At 35.6% G+C, this 20,173-nt stretch overlaps 1 protein-coding gene across 3 annotated transcripts in view; it reads right to left on the bottom strand.

Annotated features, from left to right (window-relative positions):
* KCNH7 (potassium voltage-gated channel subfamily H member 7) overlaps positions 1 to 20,173 on the bottom strand; it is a 129,618-nt gene that overhangs the window by 19,780 nt on the left and 89,665 nt on the right. For 2 of the 3 annotated variants that reach the window (XM_019636813.1, XM_019636815.1), the window contains exons 8-10: positions 9,595 to 9,847; positions 6,432 to 6,637; positions 4,489 to 4,588 (exon numbers count right to left, since the gene is read on the bottom strand). In XM_019636813.1, the coding sequence (XP_019492358.1) occupies positions 4,489 to 4,588; positions 6,432 to 6,637; positions 9,595 to 9,847 (559 nt within the window). The remainder of the gene's footprint in view (positions 1 to 4,488; positions 4,589 to 6,431; positions 6,638 to 9,594; positions 9,848 to 20,173) is intronic. The other variant, XM_019636814.1, reaches the window with a different exon arrangement.

Genomic DNA, 20,173 nt, shown 5'->3' with positions numbered 1-20,173 from the left:
GTGGAAGTGCTTATTTTAATAAAAATTATATGGGTAGGGAAAGGAGAAAATTGCAGCCTTTTCTCTCTACTCTTAAGATGTGTAATGTCTCAAAATGGGTTCTTGTTTTTCAGGACATGTGTGGCAACATCTAAGTCCAGGAAAAAGAATGCTGAATATATATATTTTTGTCATTTTGATTTCCACCCCTTTGGTTAGCACAGACACATCTTTAATGGTATTTTAAATTTTTCCTGTTTTTTGGATATTTTACATTGCTATTCTTCTTGGCTTATTCTCTGTCAGAGGTTATTTGGCTCCTTAAATCAACCATTAGCAGCTACTTTGATACTGCATTTTTTTGTCCACAGAAAGAGCTAAATATTCCAAATATTTGGTCACAAAACCGCTATCAGTAAAACGTGTGTGTGTGTGTGTGTGTGTGTGTCTCATGTACCATTATACATTCTATTGTACTAATATATTATCTATACATAAAATATACACAACATAAAATTTTAAAAGAAATATTCCCATAACCTAATGGGTCATGTTATACTCTGAAGTAAGCACAATCCAATATAATGTTGAAGACTACTTAGAGACCATTTTAACGTGTTCCAGATAGCTATACTTCATTTACTTGTATTCTGTTCCACCATGTGATCAATGCTCATGGCCACTAAATAAGTTATTGAAGATTCACTTTTATTCTTCACTTCCTGTAATAATAATATTTTATTTCCATCTCAGAAACTAGAGTACTACATCCTACAATGGTCCTAGTCAAGTTAGGAAGGCCCTGGGCACCTCCATGTCAGAATTTTAGGAAGGAAAGAGACCTGCTTGAAGACACCTTCAAAAAAATACAAGGTATCCTCATATTCAGAACTGAACTGACAGCTCTCTCTTGTTAGGAAATGAGTTCATTTTTCCCAAAGAAATGTGATGCTCATGAGGACAAACCACTTTCATCAACAAATTCATTTTAAGAGAGAAGTGAGCCAATATGCTAGGCTTCTATTTTGTTCAAGTAAATTTGCCAGAGGTTCTATATGTATCTTTTCTTTTTTGATATATTTTTTTGAATGTAAGCTCTTTAGCACTCTGTGGTAGGCAAGGTTGGAACTGGAATGAGGAGAGATGAGGATTGAAGCCTGATGAATTCCAGGGCCTTGTTGAGTAGGTAGTGAGTGACAATGCAGGACTCAACCTCTGTCTCCAATGCCCAACCATGTGTTCTTCCCTCTGGTTCTTGATGGCTCTGCTGATTAATTCACAGTCATCTGTGCTCTTGGATGTCTGCCTTCAAGGTATTGTCTCACATGAGTAGTAAACTAACTCTGAAATAATCAATGCAGCTTTCAATTTATGTACCCTCATATCATTTAGCATCAATTACCTTCTGAAAGTTCTGTGTTCTTTCTACTTAATTATGTATATGTTTTTCTTCTAGAATTGATTCTACATCAAAAAGTATAGAATGAGTGGGGTGACAGGGACTAAATTGCTTTTGGCAACTTTTATACTTGTCTATAGCACCATAGATTCCTAAAGGCTGGGATAGACTCTCAGGCTCTGGATAACTGGAGTGAATTGTGATTTCATATTAAGCAAATCATGCTTAATTGCTGAATCACCAGGAAATTCCAAAGAGCTGCAGGAAGGCAGACAAATCATTTACTATCTATACTTTATATAAAATGGTCTTATAGACCAGGCCTCTGATTAGTGGAAAGGTTTCAGAATCAATAGAAATATCTAGTTGCATGAGCACCATATAAATTGTAACATGCTCTCAGGACCTTGCCGGAAGACAAAAACATTAGATTGTTTAGCTTGAGAATGTGGAAACAAAACAAGATTGAAAGGAGATTTAATAAATATTTAACTGGATGGGGACATTATTATATAGACAGTATTGTCAAGCTGTTCTTCATTTCAAAGTAAGAGATTAACTTCAGGATAAGGAATTTATATTAAGTCTATGGAAGTACAACCTAATAGTAATGGCTCTGATTTTAGAAAAGTTACCAAGAGAATAATGAAGAACATTGTAGGAATAAATTGTCTCCTATCTGTGAATGGTTTATTGTTCTGCAATAAGCCAGAGGATTCAACAATTGTCTCAGTTCAACAAACATTTATCAACTATTCTTTGCTAAAGAAATATATAGTTTAGTAGAGAAAAAGGACAAATATACCAATAACCACTGTCCAGATTTTGACAGTATAACAAGAAGAAAGTGTCTCAGGAATTCATAAGAGAAAGAAAACGTGTACATCTGAGGAAATCAAGAAAGAGTTTATGTTCAATATATCATTGGAGGTTAACCTTCACCAAAAAAATGTAATTCTACTGGTTGAAAAAGTGGTGGTAGTGGTGGTAGTGGTGTGTGTGTGTGTGTGTGTGTGTGTGTGTGTGTGTGTGTGTGTGTGTGTGTGTGTTTAAGAACAGGGAGATAAATTCCAATAAGGGAATAATGTAAGCAAAAACACAGAAACAATTTACGTGGATCAGAGAGAGCAGTTCAGTTCACTTGAAATATAGAACAAATTGAAGCTAGTAGATGAGCTTCCTTAGGGCAAGAATTCAGAGGTAAGAGAACAGTGCCAAGAAAAGAACTTGGATTAAGAAGGCAAAAAGAAGAAGAGACTCAAAAGAAAGATGCTCAAATTCTATTTCATCAATTAATTAACACTTTCAACAAATATCTCTTAAATACCTGCTATATGGTAAGCCCTGAAACTTTAAATGACTAAACATTTCCCACCTCCATGGAGCTTATGATCTAGAGGCAGACAATTGATTAAATAATGATGCAAATAAACATAGAAGTGCAACTGGAGCAAATTCTGCAAAAGAGAGGAGTTGATCAGGGAAGGCCAAGTTAAGATAGTTAAGGAAAGAGTGGTATGAGATAAGACTGAAGAGGTAGGCATAGATCACCCTATTAAGGATTTAGGGAATGGGAAGTCCTTAGAAAGCTTTAAACACACAAGAGACATAAACATAACTGTATTTAGAAAGCAAAACAAAACAAAACAACAAAAAACAACTCATCAATGGCCCAATATCGAGAATACATCAGAGAGGATCAAGTTGGATGTGGGAAGGTGTTTTGGGAAACGATTTCAGTATTTCAGGTGGCAGATTATTGTAGCTTGGCCCAGGGTTGTGGATATGAATATGGAAAGAAGTGAACCAAAAGGGTCCTAGGTTGAAGACTAAATGGAGATGGATTGGAGGTAGCAATAAGATGACTTGTTAGAGTTAATGGAGAGGTTGAGAGAAGGTTGGCACCTTGATAGATATCTAGTTTGTGTGATTGATTGCATGGTAGTGCCATTTAGAGACATGGCAACTAATGGGGGATAAGTTTTCAGGGAGACATCACGAGTTCAATTTAGGGACTGTTGAGTTGGAGTTGCCTTAGATATTTCAAGTAGATGGTTTAGTAGGCAGTTGGATATATGAGGCTGAAGCTCAGATGGTCTGGGATTAAGAAGTAAATATGCATGTCTATGTGAGAATATAATGAAACTATAGGCATAAATGAGAACACCCAGGGACAGAGTATGATATAGAATAAGAAGAGTTTAGGGCCTAGGACCATGCCTTAAGAAATGCTAATAACTAGTTTAGAAGATAATGATCCTGCAATTATCTTCAGGGAATTAGTGGAGTAGGAGAAAAATAAGAAGAGTGCAGTGTCACAGATGCCAAGACAAGAGTATTCAAGGGGAGAGCAACTGGTTTACAGTGATTTGGCTGAGAGGCCAAATAAGGTGAAGGCTAGACTGTGAGATGAGCACAGGACAAGAGTGGAGGCTTCTTCAGGAAAGCCTTCTCCCATCTGCACAAGCACAATTAAATGGATCCTCATGAGAGCTCCCAATGAGGTGTTCTTATTCTTGTAACAGCACCCACTATTTGTATTGCAAATGAGAGTGTGTCATCAAGGGCTGTTTTACACAATTTGTTTCTCAGAAGTTGAGTAGCTTTTTAAAAATGTGAAATATTAAATAAATATTTGTTGAGTATGTGAGTAAAACAATAATTAGGACATAAAACCTGGAGAGGACAAGCAGTGGCAAGTGCCTCTGAGAGTTTGAGGATGGAGAACTAGTAAATACTACTTTCATCCATGCCATGCATGCATGTGAGAGGATTGAGCACTGCCTGTAACGAGTCTTCCCTTTATGACACTCTGTTCAGAACTCGTTATTCAACTGATATTAATAGCTTCTTCTTTTTTTTTTTAAAGCAACCTATTCTTTTTCTCTATCTGTGTTGTCCTTGTAGTTGTCAGATGGCTTTGTTGAGTGGCATTGCTGAGAGCTGTCCACCTAAAACCATATCATTAGCTACTGAAAAAGGCAAAGGATTTACCTTCCTAAAACCTGAATAAAGTTTACCCTTGAAATCAGAAGCATAATGAGCATTTAAGTAAGAAGAACTAATAACCACATGCTCTACATTTAAACTTTATAAATAGAATGAATTACCTTTCTCTCCTTCACTATCAAATGACAATTTCCTTCTTCGTAGTTTATAGTTGTCTCCTTCAGAGTCATTCATGGACTGCGATCGTAGTAAGGGATCAGACTTTTTCAACAGAACACGAAGATAAAATGAAAGATTATTTAATCTGAACATAATGTATTACCAGGAAACTCTTTACTGTTTTATATCATTTTGACCATGGTGAGACTTAATTATTAGATTGCAAGCAAACAGCTACAATACTTTGCTTAATGGTTGTCTCCAAATTAGAAAATAGACTGATAGAATAATTCTAATAGTTTCACCATCTGATGGGGAAATCATAGTTTTAGATGTTATTTATCAGAAATGTTTGGGGATGATGTCAACATTTAGAGACAACACATTTCTTTATGTGGAGCATATTTTATGTAACTTGGTAAAGCTAAAATAAAAATAATAATAGTTAAAAAAACTGCAGAATATGTATTACTGTGGAGAAAAAAGTGTAAACTATAATTAGCTATGATGTTTAAATTACACAGTAATTATTTCAAGGTTAAATTTCACAACAATAAATATAAGGTTGAAGTCCATAAACCCTATGCTTTGAGCCCTTTATTATTTTTGTTCCCAGTTCCTCCTCCCTCACCCTTGTACTTCACTGTGTAAAATGTTATCAGTCTTGTAAATAAAAATGGAAGCTCCCAAATAAATAAAACAGGAGATGGAAGCTCCTGCTTTATATATTTCGTTGCTGCCTAGACTTTTTCATGTAAAGAAGTTATCTGAGGTAGATGCTTATTGTTTTTCAAGGCAAAATAAGAATGAGGTTGGTGACATTAAACTAAGGTTTGATAAAGTACTGAAGTAAAACCATTTTAAAACACATATGTTCTTGGTAACTTGAGCCTATTCCTCCCTAAATATTTTTCAACTTTTCAGTGTTTTGAAAAGAACTATCTGAGCTGGTGCTTCAGGTTATTAATGGTGCCCTGTTTACCGTAAAAGTTTATGTTTAACTTAATCTCTAAGTCTCTTACAGTACCTGGGAATGATTCTAATTCCGGAGAGAATTAAATATACCACCTTTTACCTAACTGTTGACTTGACGATCTTTATTCCAGAGAGTATATAGCTAGCGTTAAAATACATTGACAAATGTCAAAAACCCAACAATTGATTTCTGAATAAAAAGTACTTAAAATTTGAGTTGGGATTATGGGATTTTGAGAGGAAGAGGATGGAGAAAAACCTAGTAATAAATTGTGGGCTGCAACGTAAGTTCTATATTCTTAGAATAATGATAGATCATAAGGACACATTTTCATAGTGGAGGCGAGAGAGGGATATAAGGGCTACACTCTCAAAACTCATCCTAAGTTAAATTATATGTGGAATCATTTAAAATATTATTTTTATTAGACCATATTATTCATTCTGCAGCACTAATTTTGACTCAGGTATAAGCCTGATTAATTTATACCTCTGTAATTTAGAAATTGTGTTAAATATGGACCTAAAATTGAATGAGTTTAATTTTTCATTATTATTCAAAAGACACTGCTATACACATTATAAATAATAGCTGAGAGAATATTTTCACCTCTGTATAAGGTAAACTCATTTAGGGAATTTTCATAGTCTAGAATCACCCATTTCTTACAAATAGTTGACACACTCTATAAACCAAGACTATTTCAAATCAAGTATCTCACCTAAGAATACTTAAAAGGTCAAACTTAATTGACTTACTTAAAGTTATTCAATAGATTTAAAAGTAGTTAGACTGAATTCCTCCCTTATAATTTAGAAATTCCAATATTAAGTTGACTTTTCCTTTGGAATATTTGGAATTGGTAAAGTTTTGCTACAATATTTTGCTTGACTTTTCAGAGATATTTGGGTAATCCAAGAATACAATAAAATGTCAGAAGTACAAAATAATCAAACAGTTAACATGTACCTTTGCACTCTCATGCCTTAGGTTGAAAGTCAACTCCAGGTTTGTGAGGAAGTGATCAGAAAACTCGGGATACATATCCAAAACCTCTAATAAGTCTTCTCTCTGGATCTTATGCAAGTCACAGTATGTGAGAGCTCTCACATCTGCATTAGACTTTCCAGGTTTGGCATAAAGATGAACCATTTCTCCAAATATGTCATTTTTTCCTTAAAAAACAGAAAATAAAAGGAGTAAAGTAATCTGAATTTAATGTTTTTCTTCTAAAAGTAGAATGGGACCACCGACAAATCTCTGAGTCAAAGATTTCAAATGTAAGATCTCATAGCTAACAGACACTTGGGCAGCAAAATCCTAGGACCTCATACTGACTGTCCCAGCCATGTTTGTTTTCTGAGTGGCATTTTCCTCTTAGTTCACTGGTCCTAGTGTAAGCTCTGTTATTTTCTTGTTTTGATTCTTTGGCTAAACAACTAGAATGCAAACAACATGGCTTTAGTCTGCTATGCCCCACATTGCTAGAAAAGGGTTTTGCCATATAGTAAGTGTGGTCTAATTTTGTTAATCCAGAAATACGAGAAAGGCTGTGGTGAGTCAGATTCATGAACTTTCTATCTCAGAATGGTCTGTGCAGGTGATGCCAAGCATGGGACTATGGTGCAGCACTTTCAACACTTAGAGAAGTAAGGGTATAATTTGGGGATTTGTCCTTAATGAATACATCCAACTGTTTAATAAATCTAGTTATATTCTTTATATTCTCTCAACACATTTAGTCATTTTTTTTTCCCCCACACATGCACATGGCCTTTATTCTAAAAGTCTGTCCTTGCTTTCTTGCCAAACCTGGGATTATTCCAGTGGCTTTTGATGTGCTCTCCTCACAGCCTCTGCCTAGCCACATCCTACCTACATTTCCAGGCTTTGTTCAGTGATGAAGAGAAGAATGACGGCGACAGCAACAAATGCTCATTGAGGACTAAGTAGGTGTCAGGCACTATGTCAAATGCTTAGGTGCATTATCTCATTTAATCCCCAAAATAATCTCATGAAGAAATTCTTAGTTATTATCTAAATTTTATGAATATGGGACAGAGGATTTAAGAGATAAACTGATTAGGTCAAGGTCACCTCTTAGCTCAGTGAAGGAAAAGGAGGGGGAGAATAGCCATGATTAAATCTTATGCATTCTGACTCCAGGCAAAACCTTCACACCCCTTATATTTAATTTCCTTCTAATATTGTCCCTGACTGTCATGGCCACTTACATTTTGCTGTCTCTAATTGTCAAGACACTTAAAAATTTTATCTGTGAAATACGTGCTTTAATAACTACTGATGGAGTATTGATTATACAGATTTTCAATGGCATTGCAAAATCATACTTTCTTACATATATCCTGAAGCTTCTTTTCATATTTAGGAAAAAGCTCCTTGGATCTGTTAATTTTGTTTTTGTTAAACAAGTTCATATATACTTACTATGGGGAACTATTCAGGACTTTGAAACAATGAAGTTCAAACTAGTAAGAAAAAAAATGCTGTAATGTTCTTACCTTGGAGTGAATTTAGTGGGAATAAATCAGATACCATATCTTAATAATTAATATTAGAGCCAATACATTAACTTTAGTTTAAATAAATACCTAGCTTTTAAAAAAATAGAATGAACAATCATAATTTGTGAGGATTTTAGGTGTGGATTTACATGGAAATGGAAACAGAAAAAAAGACTCTCCTGAAATTCTTTACAGCTTTGATGCTTCAGTATAGGTATTATCAAAGAAAAGCTGTGAACTAAATTCAATGTGGGCTTTGTACTTTAATTAGCTTACATGATTGTAAATGAGCAAAGAGTAAGCCAGTCAGCATGTACACCTTAACAACACACTAAAATTACTATTTTATAAAGCGAGAAGGCTTGTTACCTTCCTGTAGAAACTAGGGCTGGATGATTTAAAGATCAGGAATGCAATGAAGCATGCTCCTTTACTGAAACATCCCAGAGCAAATTGTCAGAAGGCCAAATCTGGTGCAAATCTAACTTTATTGTGTAGTTGTTAAGTGATTTAGAATATATTTTTATTCTTTGCCTCGTTATTGGATTGTAAACCAAATTGTGCATCTTTTTGTTTTGGAAAAATAATTTTTAAAAAGCTGTCATCATAATAAATTTATCAAAATATATAGGAATCACTCAAACATCTTCAATCATGCATTGGGTACCCTGCTATGCCATACTCTGGTTCTACACAGAAGAGAACAGACAATATCTTTGTTATCCTTTTGGATGTTATCATCAAGAGTAGAATGAAAGGAAATCATTGAAGTACAGGCTCATTGTTTTAATGGACCTGGGTTTAATCCACAGGAAAAACAGAAATGCAAATGATTACAAACATTGGGGGTGGGTGCTGCCACAGGCAGGCTGAGGTTTAAACCTCACTGGTAGGAGAGGATGACCTCTTTCTGCTCCCTTGTTCTTCTCCACTGTCCTAGTATTCCAAAGAAATCTTACAAGTTCACATTGATAAAATTTATTTTTGAAGGGACAGATGACTTTCTTTTGCACCCAAACCAGTTCATTACTAATTTTAATCTCATTGCAAGTTTAGATCTCTGTATTACCTAGGTAACGACTCATAGAATTCCGTTTGGTGGTACACAGCAGATAAAAGTACATGACAAATAGATGAAATTTGTCAACATGTAAACCCAGTTCATGACAGGGCATCGGCACATGCTAGCCAGCATGCTTATAACATAAGCACCATGCACTTACACGGTGGAAAGTTCACAAACTTAATTGTCCTATCCGTCTACATTTTATTTAAGGTGTTAAGGGATCAAGCATAAATCCAAGATCCTCTAACATGAAAAGGAAAATACTGACTATTTTCATATATTTGGCCTTACATGTTTTAGTAGCTGCCAAGAACTGAAGAGTGTCACGAAAGCATTTACACATCAGAGAAAAAGTGAGAGTCAAGAAAACATTTTCTGGGATGTTAATTTGATTTTAATTAAATTTTAACAAAGCTTTACAATTACCCAACACTCTTAAATTGTGCTCATAAATAAATAGATCAGTCCTCTGATCATTTTAAATTGTGCATTGCACCAGCTTGTATCTGAATTTGTCTCCATCCAGTTCTAATACACTCACCCAGAATAGCTACCACAATGTCATCTTTGAGGATTTCAATGGAGCCTCTGGATAAGAAATAAAGTGCAGTGAGGACATCCCCACAGTGAACCAGGGTGTCTCCTGGAGGTGCATGGGTGGTCTTGAACTTCATTGCCAAAGCTCTAAGGCAACCTTTACTTGCCCCCCTAAAGGCTTTGCAGTTTTGCAGCAAAGTCTGGTTGAGATGTAGACAAATGTCAGCTTGTAAACATTCTGGGAAACCCTTGAGGACCTAAAGAAAAAAAGTAAAATGTTTCATACTACAACGAACAGAGTCTCTCCACTGAAAGTATATTTCTTGCTCCCAGAAACGCAGGTAAAGTAATTGTCACACAAGAGTTCTCGACAATGCTTCTGGCTCACCCTCCTTAATGAACACTTGGTTTGCTAAACACGTTAAAATTTTAACTCAAATACTTGTTTTCTAAATTAACTTCAGGCATTCAGACCCAACACAAATGCTGTCTCATTAAAATGTAATGCCTACAGCGTTTCACACTGCTTCTTATTCCCTGCGTTATGTTATTGAGCATCATACTGTGCACAGATAAAATGCAATGTGACAATTAATAAGACATAACTAATGGAAGGTGGTACAACTAGAAAGACAACGTTTTGAAGGAATTTCAGCTCAATTAGATTGCTATCTGTGGTATACGTCTTAGTTATAATTAGTAAAAACAATGGTCCATGGTATGTGTAAATGTCATTTACTAGCGAGTTCTTGGAATATTTACGTCTCATATGCACATTATTCCTGCTAAATATTTTGATAAGCACTGAAAAAAGAGAAAGAGAAGAGGAACAGCGAACTGGCTTTAAGAATGTAGTTCAGTTTTCAGAATTGGAAATTATGCCAGAATCTACAATGCACACATAAAGCTTTGAACAGGGCTTTATGACAGACTATTTATTCAGTGACTGATGTAAAACTTGTCGAAAAGATTAAACAATAGTTTGTGACAAGTGCTACTCAGTTTAAACTGAATAAAATTTCATGGTGTTTTATCAAATTTCCAGTATTCAGTGTGTAAAGACACTCAATTCTTGCTTCTCTGTATGTGGTTAGCTATTTGGGGTTTGAATTCTTACGTTGACTTTACTCTGTCAGTAAAAATACATCCATTTAAATGTTTTGGGGTAAGAAGGAGGAAGCATTAGACAGTGCCTAACAATGCAATTTAGTATTTCCTACCTTTGTGGGTCAACCTTGCTATTGCTGTCTAATACAATTAAAAATAATTATGAATTATTTTCATAGATAATTCAAATGTATGTGACCCATAGAGAAACTTCAGATTAGGTTATATTTGAGTTAATTCACAATTATAATCACTTTAAATATCAAAGTAGCCACAGGGCCCCTGCTTCTGTAGGACCGCTGTGTGATGCAATGGGTCAGATGGACTGTGGTTAAAATAATACAAATGGATCAATGAGAGATCTGAAACACAACAGCTATGATTTCTGATCTTGTCTCCATTGTATCATCACCCACAGAAATGGGTCAAGGGTGTTTTAGAAAAAAACTCCACAGAATATGAGTTTTGGTTATGAATTTGCCACAGGTTGATGCTTGTGCAAGCCACTTCATCCATCTGTGTTTCTCTGCCAGAGAATAAGAGCCTTTACAATATTGAAAATTTGTCCTGGTTACCAATAGTGTGCCAATTGTCAGACACAGCTCACCCGGCTCCACTGCTCACCCAGCTCCACACATTTGTAGAAACTCAGACTCTTACCCTGAAGTTTCTGTATTACCTGGTTCAGACCCAAAAGAAATGAGCCTTCCTCTATTTGAGTTCCTAGACACTCATCCGAAACCTTTCCCCTCACCTGTAACTTTCCAGCTTTCTCTACATGACTGGGCTCCTGACAGATTTCCTACTTGGACTGAAGACCTCTCCAAAATGATAACTTGCCTAACTTTGCCCATTTCTGCCATTAAGGGCTGGGGGTGCTTTTCCCACTCTTTGCTGGGATCCTGAACAACGCAGCTCCTCTCATGGAACCAACCCTGTGGGTCACTGATCCCATCTACCTGTCTACATGTCACATTGGATTCTTTGGCAAGTGGCGATAGACTGGAGTTAAGGTATGTTTGGATAAGTTCTCTGAAATGGGGCCACTTTACCTGGGGGTGCTACAGTAGGAAAAAAACTCAGTTCATGACATCTTTGCATATGATTTACTTTTCTTCACTGAAGCCCACTGTTGTGGTTTCAACATAACTCTCAAATGTCCCCATACAGATAAAAATGTAAATACTATTATACCAAGTAATGAATTAGATATGCCTATTTTTCTCTTAAGATTTACCTGGAATAAGCTACAAAAAGGCATTTTATATTTCACATAAATAGGGGAGATATTGCTATCGTTACAGTATTTGGAAAGAGAATGCTGAGCTTGTAGTTGCTATTTCTGGCATTTTTCTGAAATTTCTGTTATACTTTCTGAGTATAGCTTGGTTATAGAAGGAAAAACTGTGTGTGTGTGTGTGTGTGTGTGTGTGTGTGTGTGTATGCATGGGTGTGTATGCATGCTTTGAGTTGGAAGATGTGGGTGAGAGAGAGGTAGGGGTTATTCATTTCTCTGAGTGTTTTATGTGAGCTCTGGAATCAGATAGGCATGAGCTGAAGCCCTGCTTTCATCACTTACTAGTTGTGACTTTGGTCAAGTCAATTAACTTTTCTTGAGATTCAGTTTCTTCTATTATAAAAATAATCATAACTACTTCAAAGGGTTGTGACCACAATTAAATGCAATAATGTAGGTAAATCATCCCATGCACTGCAGATGTTCAAAAGACAGTTTATTTCTGGTTTTTCTTTCCTGCTTCCTTCTTTTCTTTCTTTTTTTTTTTTTAAGGATACACATATTAGTTGTTCCTGAAGAACTAGTATGCTCTCTTTACTAGAAATTGAGAGATACAACACTAATTATGTTCGTTTCCTTAATCTCTATGTTGAATAAGAAATTCCCCACTAAGTTTTGGGCTCCATTGCCTCAACAGAGTTTAAGAATTCTTTTTACTCTCATCTCTCTAACTTTTGTTCCCTGTTTCTGACTTGTGTTAAATGTTTTGGCTTACTTGCACTCAGGTTTTTACTGTGAGTTATCTTAAATTCTTTTGAAAGCAGGCAGTTACTAAATCAATTTACAAATATGTTTTTGGAATTCCAATAGTCTTAGAATCACAAAACCTTCAAGGGAACTTGGGAAAGTTTTACATTATTTTCTTCTCAAGTGTCTTTATTAAATGTTGCCACCTCCTAATATTCATTCTATTAGAAGTGACACCCATTGGAAAAGATGACCTCAAGTTAGAGGTACTATAGAATTCCACAGAGAAACTTTTACACAAGGAAGAGATACGATCTGTGATAAAAAAATGAAGTGAATTTTTAAATATAAAAAATTTATTACAGTAAAAGGCACACTGCCATTAATCCCCCTCAAAATACTCCACCTCGCTTTGAACACACTTATCCCATGGTTCTTGCCACTTTCTGAAGCAGTTCTGGAAGTCCTCTTTCGTGAGTGTTTTTAGTTGTGCTGTCGTGGCTGCCTCCATGTCCTGAATCATTTTGATTTTGGGGAAGAGCCAGAAGTCACAGGGTGCCAGATTTGGTGAATAAGGTGGATGAGGACACACCATAATGTTTTTATTTGACAGAATTTGCCATACCAGAAGCAATGTGTGACACATAGTGCTGTCATGATGGAGGATGAAGTAAAGACACTCACGAAAGAGGACTTCCAGAACTGCTTCAAAAAGTGGCAAGAATGATGGGATAAGTGCGTTCGAAACAGGGAGGAATATTTTGAGGTGGATTAATGGCAATGTGACTTTTATGTAATAAATTTTTTTATTTAAGCATTCACCATATTTTTAAAATCATATCTTGTACACTGATCTTGGCATGAAGGATTTGTCTAGATTAAGGAATTCTCCTGTGTCATTTAGCCCTTAACCGACTTTCTTAATTTTCTTAAGTCAGTTACATAGATCACTGAAGTAAAACTCAATAGAAGTTAGTATTCAGTAATTGAATCTCTTACTAGCCCAGAAGTTTGGATGTCCTAAATAAGTTGGCAGCTTTGGAATCTGGGTTATGCCTAAGCAAATGTACTTTAAAAGGGAGAGTTAAAAGAGAGGGAGCTATAGTGGAACAGAGGTGGAAGAACACTGAAAAGAGTGGGAAGGAAGAAAAGGGAAAGTTTAAGTAGATATTTATCCAAGACACCTCTTTCCTTTGGTCCCAGCTGTGTGGCCTTCCTTCCTACTCACTGTACTGTTTTCTTGGGAGGTTAGTTCCTCTGCTAAGCTACCTGACTCACAACTTCTTCTCTTAACAATCGAACATTGACATTTTACCGGGCCAAGTGGGTCCGGCTGTAAAGAGTAGCTATGTCAAGTGCAAACCAGGACACAAAGCTGGTTTAGTGATTGTTATAGTCATTTCCACTGCTGTTTATACAACCTTCTTGTCTGTTATGCTCTGAAAATCTGAGGTACCAAGCACCTTTCCTTATGCATCTGGAGCCATTTTTTTTTTATCAACTTAGTCTGATTTCAAAGACTGTAGCATCATGCAGAATCAGTTTCATGGCCTGCATCAGAAAAAGTGGTCCTCACTCTTCTAGCAAATATTTATTAAGTATCTAATATATACCAGGCACTACGTTAGGCATTAGAACATAACAATGGCTAAAATATGTTCTGAAAATATGCCTGGTTCTCACACCTTTCTTCAAATGCCCAGATTAAAAAAAAATTATAGGTTTAACCTATAAATGTACATACATTTATAGTGGTTGTTCAAATGAACTCTTAAGGTATAAAAGAATTTAGGGTGAGCAAACAGATCCAATTTCACTTTTCTAACATTGACTATTATGGAGGCATATTTTTAAAACTTCCTGAAGTTTCTAAAAATCTATCAGTCTATGATAGATTATAACTAGAGAAATGTCTCCTGAGCACATTTGTTTCTGTGTAAACTGAGTAGAGAAATACCACAAATAATGAAGATTTTTTCCCCTTTTTTATGTGACACCATTATATGAAGGCTGGTAAAAATTCCATGTCTTTCTTATGGTATAAGGTCACTTGAATATTTTATAAATGCAAGATTAATTTCTCTTTACTTGAATTTATATAGGTAAAACTCCTTTGGACTTTCAAATTATGTAAGATAAATGAGGCATTTGTTCTTTTAAGTGAGTATGAAATGCTTTCTGTGATTGTTAAATCTACTCTATAGCTTAGAGGACACAAAGTTTAAGAACATTCAAACAAGAATAACCCAAACACTACAAAACAAGATATCATGATTAAATCAAAGTAAAACTGTAGAAATCACACAGAAAGAGCAAAAGTGGAAATAATGAACTATTCCATAGTAAGTACTTCTGAAACACGATTAAACATTATGTCAGAAGTATTTAACTTTATGTTAAACTTCCCTCTAATATACAGATGCTGACGTACTTAATAGGATCAGCATTACAATATTGTTAATATTTGCAATTATGTAGTATGGGATTTCAAATTTTCTGTATACTGAGCAATGAAGACAAAATTCAGAAGTGAATGAATGCTGAAGTTAATGAAAGCCTGCTGATCAAATCAGCTTCTGATTTGATATGTGTGCTCATCCAAATGACAGTCTTACTAACTTTTTAATAAGTAAATCCTTAAATTTAAATGTATTTATACTAAAGAAACAATTATACCACCTATTTTATGTAATGAGACTTAATTGAAAAAAGAAGTTAGGTCAAGATCTATGATAGATTATAACTAGAGAAATGCCTCCTGAGCACATTTGTTTGTGTGTAAACTGAGTAGGGAAATACCATAATTAATGAAGATTTTTTTCCCTTTTTTATGTGACACCATTATATCACCTTTCAAGGTGGAACCTTCTTTATATTAAATTTTACTCTGGGAATAGTTCTTTTATAATCAAATTTCAATATAATTGTGTCGTTTCACAGTAACTGTATATCTTGTGGGTGAGAAAGGTGACTTACAGTCTCAAAACCTTCTCCTACCAGCAGTGTAAGTTTTCCTTTTGTTCCTATGAGATACTCTCCATGCTGCTGACTCCCCCACCCCCCACGTGATTAAAGAAAGGCTAGGGTTGCAGGATAGACACTTATTTCCTTTTTCAACTTTTACCTGGCTGCTGATAGATAAGGATTTCTAGATGCAGTTAAATAGTCACAATATATTGACAATAAACTGTACTATTGCTTCCTCAGATTTAAAATACAGGATTCAATATTTGCTGTTTCTTAGCCTGGATTACAAAACAGTGTCGTAGAGTGCTTATCGTTTCTAGGTTCTGTTAAAAGAGAGTCAACAACTGAGTTTTTATCAAGACTCTCTCTACATTCCTTCAATAGTGTTTCAAAATGTTGGATTTGCTTTTGAACAGAATCATAATGTATTCTCTAATAGGTGGCCCCTATGCATATAGTATTAGAAAGTTGATCTATGTTGTAATGAACAGTTTTTGATCTGTTTCACCTAGTGTAGTTGTACAGGGGGGCATTTCTAAAGGCAGGTGGAAAGGCACACTGAGAAAGCCAGTCTGAATGTGGCAAATGGTTCTCCTAAACAGCAAATGAATCATTTGAACAACTTTGATAACTGTGAGAACTAACAGACACTTTTCTGGAGAAATTTTCTGGGTCATTAAATACACTTAAATCTTAAAAAATAAGGATTAATCAAAATGCAAATTAATACTCTCTATGTGGTACTAAACTTCAAGCATTATTATCAAGTAATACAGTATATTAAATCTTCAGCTTCTTCACATAAAATATTAAGTCTAAAGCCTTAATATTTTATGGCATTTTCTGATTCTGACAGAATGATTGTTTTCCATGAGGGAATTCAAAGTTTGACAAATCCTTAGCACTTATAAGATACTAAAACTTTCTTTTTGTTGTTATTAGAAGTTAATGTTCTTCTTTAATGGAATCTATAATTTTGAGGTCATCCCAGATCATATTTCTATGGTCATGGTTTATCATTAAGGAACAGGAAACACATACTTTTCCAGGTTTCCTTGGTGATTACATTTAAAAAAAATTTATTGGAGAATTGGGGGAGGGGAACAGTGTTGGAGAATTGGGGAAGGGGAGCAGACAAGTTACTGTCCTTTTTGGTCTTCAGTCTAGTTGTGGAGGACGTCACTTCACTGGCTCATGTTGGTATTGTGATCATTGAGCTCTTCCCGGGTGAGGCAGTTGCTCACTGGCCATTGGATGGCCACTCATGGTAGCTCATGGCAGCCCACTGCTGCCCCACTGCAGCCTATGCTGTCGCCGACGACTCACAGCAGCCCAGCTCCAGGACAAGCTGTTGTTCACTATCTTAGCTGTGGAGGGTGCAGTGTCCCTGGCCCTCATGTGGGATCCAAACTGGGGCCCTGCTGCTCAGAGCTGGCATCCCAAACCAACTCTTAACCAACGCGCCACTTGGCTGGCCCTACATGTTTAATGTTTCATGTTTAACCACTGACCATGATAGGTGGATTCTTTTGGTACTTGTAAAAACACAAATATTCATAACCCTAGTCTAAAGTTCAAATTGTTTCATCATCTACTTTCCTATTTTACCTTTATGTGGCTGATGAAAATAAGGAAACTTTTTTTTGTTTTGTTATGAGGCCATCATATCTAGCTAAATTGTAGGAAAAGCAGACAGTTGTAGAATCCATGACTAGGGACTTTTATAATCCTTGAGAAAATTAACTCAGATGCAATTTTTCAACATTTCTCATATGGTTACACAATTTAAAACAAAAAAACAACAACAGATGAGCAGAATAAAAACTTGCCATACATAGACACAGAAAACAATGTCATAAATCCTGAGCCAGTTTTAGTCTAAGTAAAAGCTCCCTGGAAAATGAAACAAGAGTCTTCCTTACAGCATCTTCCTCTTTCCTCTTCCGCAGCTTCTTCCTACAGCTAACAGTGTAAGAGTGAGATGAGATTTCCTTTGCTTTCAGAAGGACACTTACACTTTAATCTGACCCAAATTAAGTCAGGGCCAAGGATGAGTTGGAGTGCAGGTACGACGTGCAGGCTGAGGGGATTTATGGCTTTTACCTACATGTCCTTGTTCCCCTGACTCTGAATTCCTTCTGCCAATTCAGCAAAAGCCTGACTTCAAAAGTTGCATTACGATTTCAGAAATGAGGTCTCAGGGGAAACCTTGAAACCCACTAAGATTTCTAAAGATAACAGGAGGGATTTGCATCCTGAGAAGCAATTTCAGGACCTCCCGTTCAACCTGCATTTCTTCAGAGGGAAAGTGAGGGAAGGCATGAACAGAATATAATTAGAGTGGGGTTTATTGAATGCTTTGCAAATTCTTCTTCCTAAATGGATTAATTGTAGGTGACCTGAGCTTGCTCACAAAGTGAGAAGTGAGGTGCCACCTGCAGGTGATAAAAAGAGTGATTTAAGTACCATCTGGTACTTGATATACCATCTTGAACTTGAATCTAGTTTTATGTTTTAGAAACAATTCTTATGTATAGTATTTTACAATCAAGTCTTTTGATTTATTTATCAACTTTATATAAGGAACATAGAGTGGCAAGTAGCCCATTGTTCATATGTGAAAGCGGAAATATAAATGCACTAAAGAGTTTTATTTGTAGAAGAACTAAGACTCCAAACATAATCCAGGATTCCTTCAATTATTGTGACTTGCCAGAGCTGTCCACAAGATTAGATTTCTAAAGTTGCTCCCAGTATGGTGAGAAGCAAAATGTCTCCCATTCATTGTATTTATTGGTTTGATCAATAAGTAGCAAAGAATAGAGATTAACATACATGTCATTTTCATATTGTACCAGTTAGGGTGTTTGTTCTCCAAAAGATTAAAGTTAGATAACAATACAATTGTTTTTCTAAAGAAAATGATGGCTAGATCAGAAATTATATATAACTTTTTGCAAAACAGTAGAAGCTCTTAAAATAGTAAAAGTTCTCTTCCTCCATCTATCAGCTTTCCCTTCTGTAAAATGTATTTCCTGTTACCCAGTACTCTGAATGTTCCAGACACAGTTCTAGCCTTTCACATTTCTACTTTCACCATCTGAGTTATAAACCAGCTGTGTATGTTTCAAAACCTATTTATGCCAGCTGTAGTTGGTGGAATTATATAATTCAATCATATTATGCATAAAAGAATGAAATATGTATATAAAGAGAGAGATCAGGTTTCCTGTCCCCTCTATGAAAATAAAACTAAATGCTTTGGAAAACCTGTATAAAGGACAGTCAGTTTAAGCAATACAACTAAAGATCGCTTTTGCATTGGGTGTTGTTGCTTAAACATTTCTAAAAGTGAAAATGTTATATAGTCTAGTAATTCTGAATATAATCCAAAAAATAAGAAAAAATTGTGACCAGAAAAAAAGTGACCAGAAAATCAGAAGTACATGGAAATTAAGAACCACATTCTATGATAATCATTGGATCAAAGAAGAAATAATTTAAAAGCAATAAAAAGAGAATATTTCACATGAAAACACATGGACCTACAGGAAAACTTGCACTGAAATGAAAATGTATAGTCTTAATGTCTTCATTATTACAGACGAAAGACTCAAACAATGAAAGATCTTAATACAAACATTAAGAACAATAGGACAATCCAAATAAATCAAAAGCAGGGTATTAATGAAGATAAATGCCAAAAATGAAAAGAATAGGGGCAAGAATAAGTAAACCCAAAGGCTAGTTCCTTGAAAAAATCCAATTAAATATATAAACCTTCCAAAGGCCTACCAAAGGAAAGGAGAGAAAACAAAAGTATACGAGTTTAAGAATGAGAAAGCAGATGTAGCTGCTGATACAGAAAAAACTAAGTGAATTAAAAGAAAATCTTACATGCAATTTTATAACAACTTTGAAAGCCTAGATGAAGTAAATGAATTCTTAACAAAATGTAAATGATCAATATTGACCAAAGAAGAAAGAGAATAAATAATTACCATAGTAGAGTTACAGTCATGATTAAAGATCTATTAAAACTATCAAAACCAGGTGGTTTTACAGATGCTTTCTAACATTTAGAGATCATACAATGGTAGACCAATACCATTACAAAATAATGCAACATTTACATACTTTACTAGCCAATAAGAACAAAATATCAAAAAATCTATGACCCAGTAGGATTTAGTTCAGAAAAGCAAGGATATATTAAAAGTATTAATCCTAAGAGTAAAGCTATTTTTATCGAAATCAGATATTACCACTCAATATTGTTTTGAAGAATCTAGTGAACTAAAAAAGCCAATAAAGGGGGCCGGCCAAGTGGCGCGATGGTTAAGAGCTGGCTTGGGACGCCAGAGGGCCCCGGTTGGGATTCCACATATGAGGGCCAGTGACACTGCCCTCCACAGCTAAGATGCTGAACAACAGCTCAACCTGGAGCTAGGCTGCTGTGAGTCACCGGTGATGGCGTAGGCTACAGCCACTGCTGCAGTGGGTTGCCATGGGCTACCGTGTGTAG

This window comes from Hipposideros armiger, unplaced genomic scaffold (assembly GCF_001890085.2).
Source record: "Hipposideros armiger isolate ML-2016 unplaced genomic scaffold, ASM189008v1 scaffold_30, whole genome shotgun sequence".
Lineage (NCBI taxonomy): Eukaryota > Metazoa > Chordata > Mammalia > Chiroptera > Hipposideridae > Hipposideros > Hipposideros armiger.
This window is presented reverse-complemented; position numbering and strand designations above follow the sequence as displayed.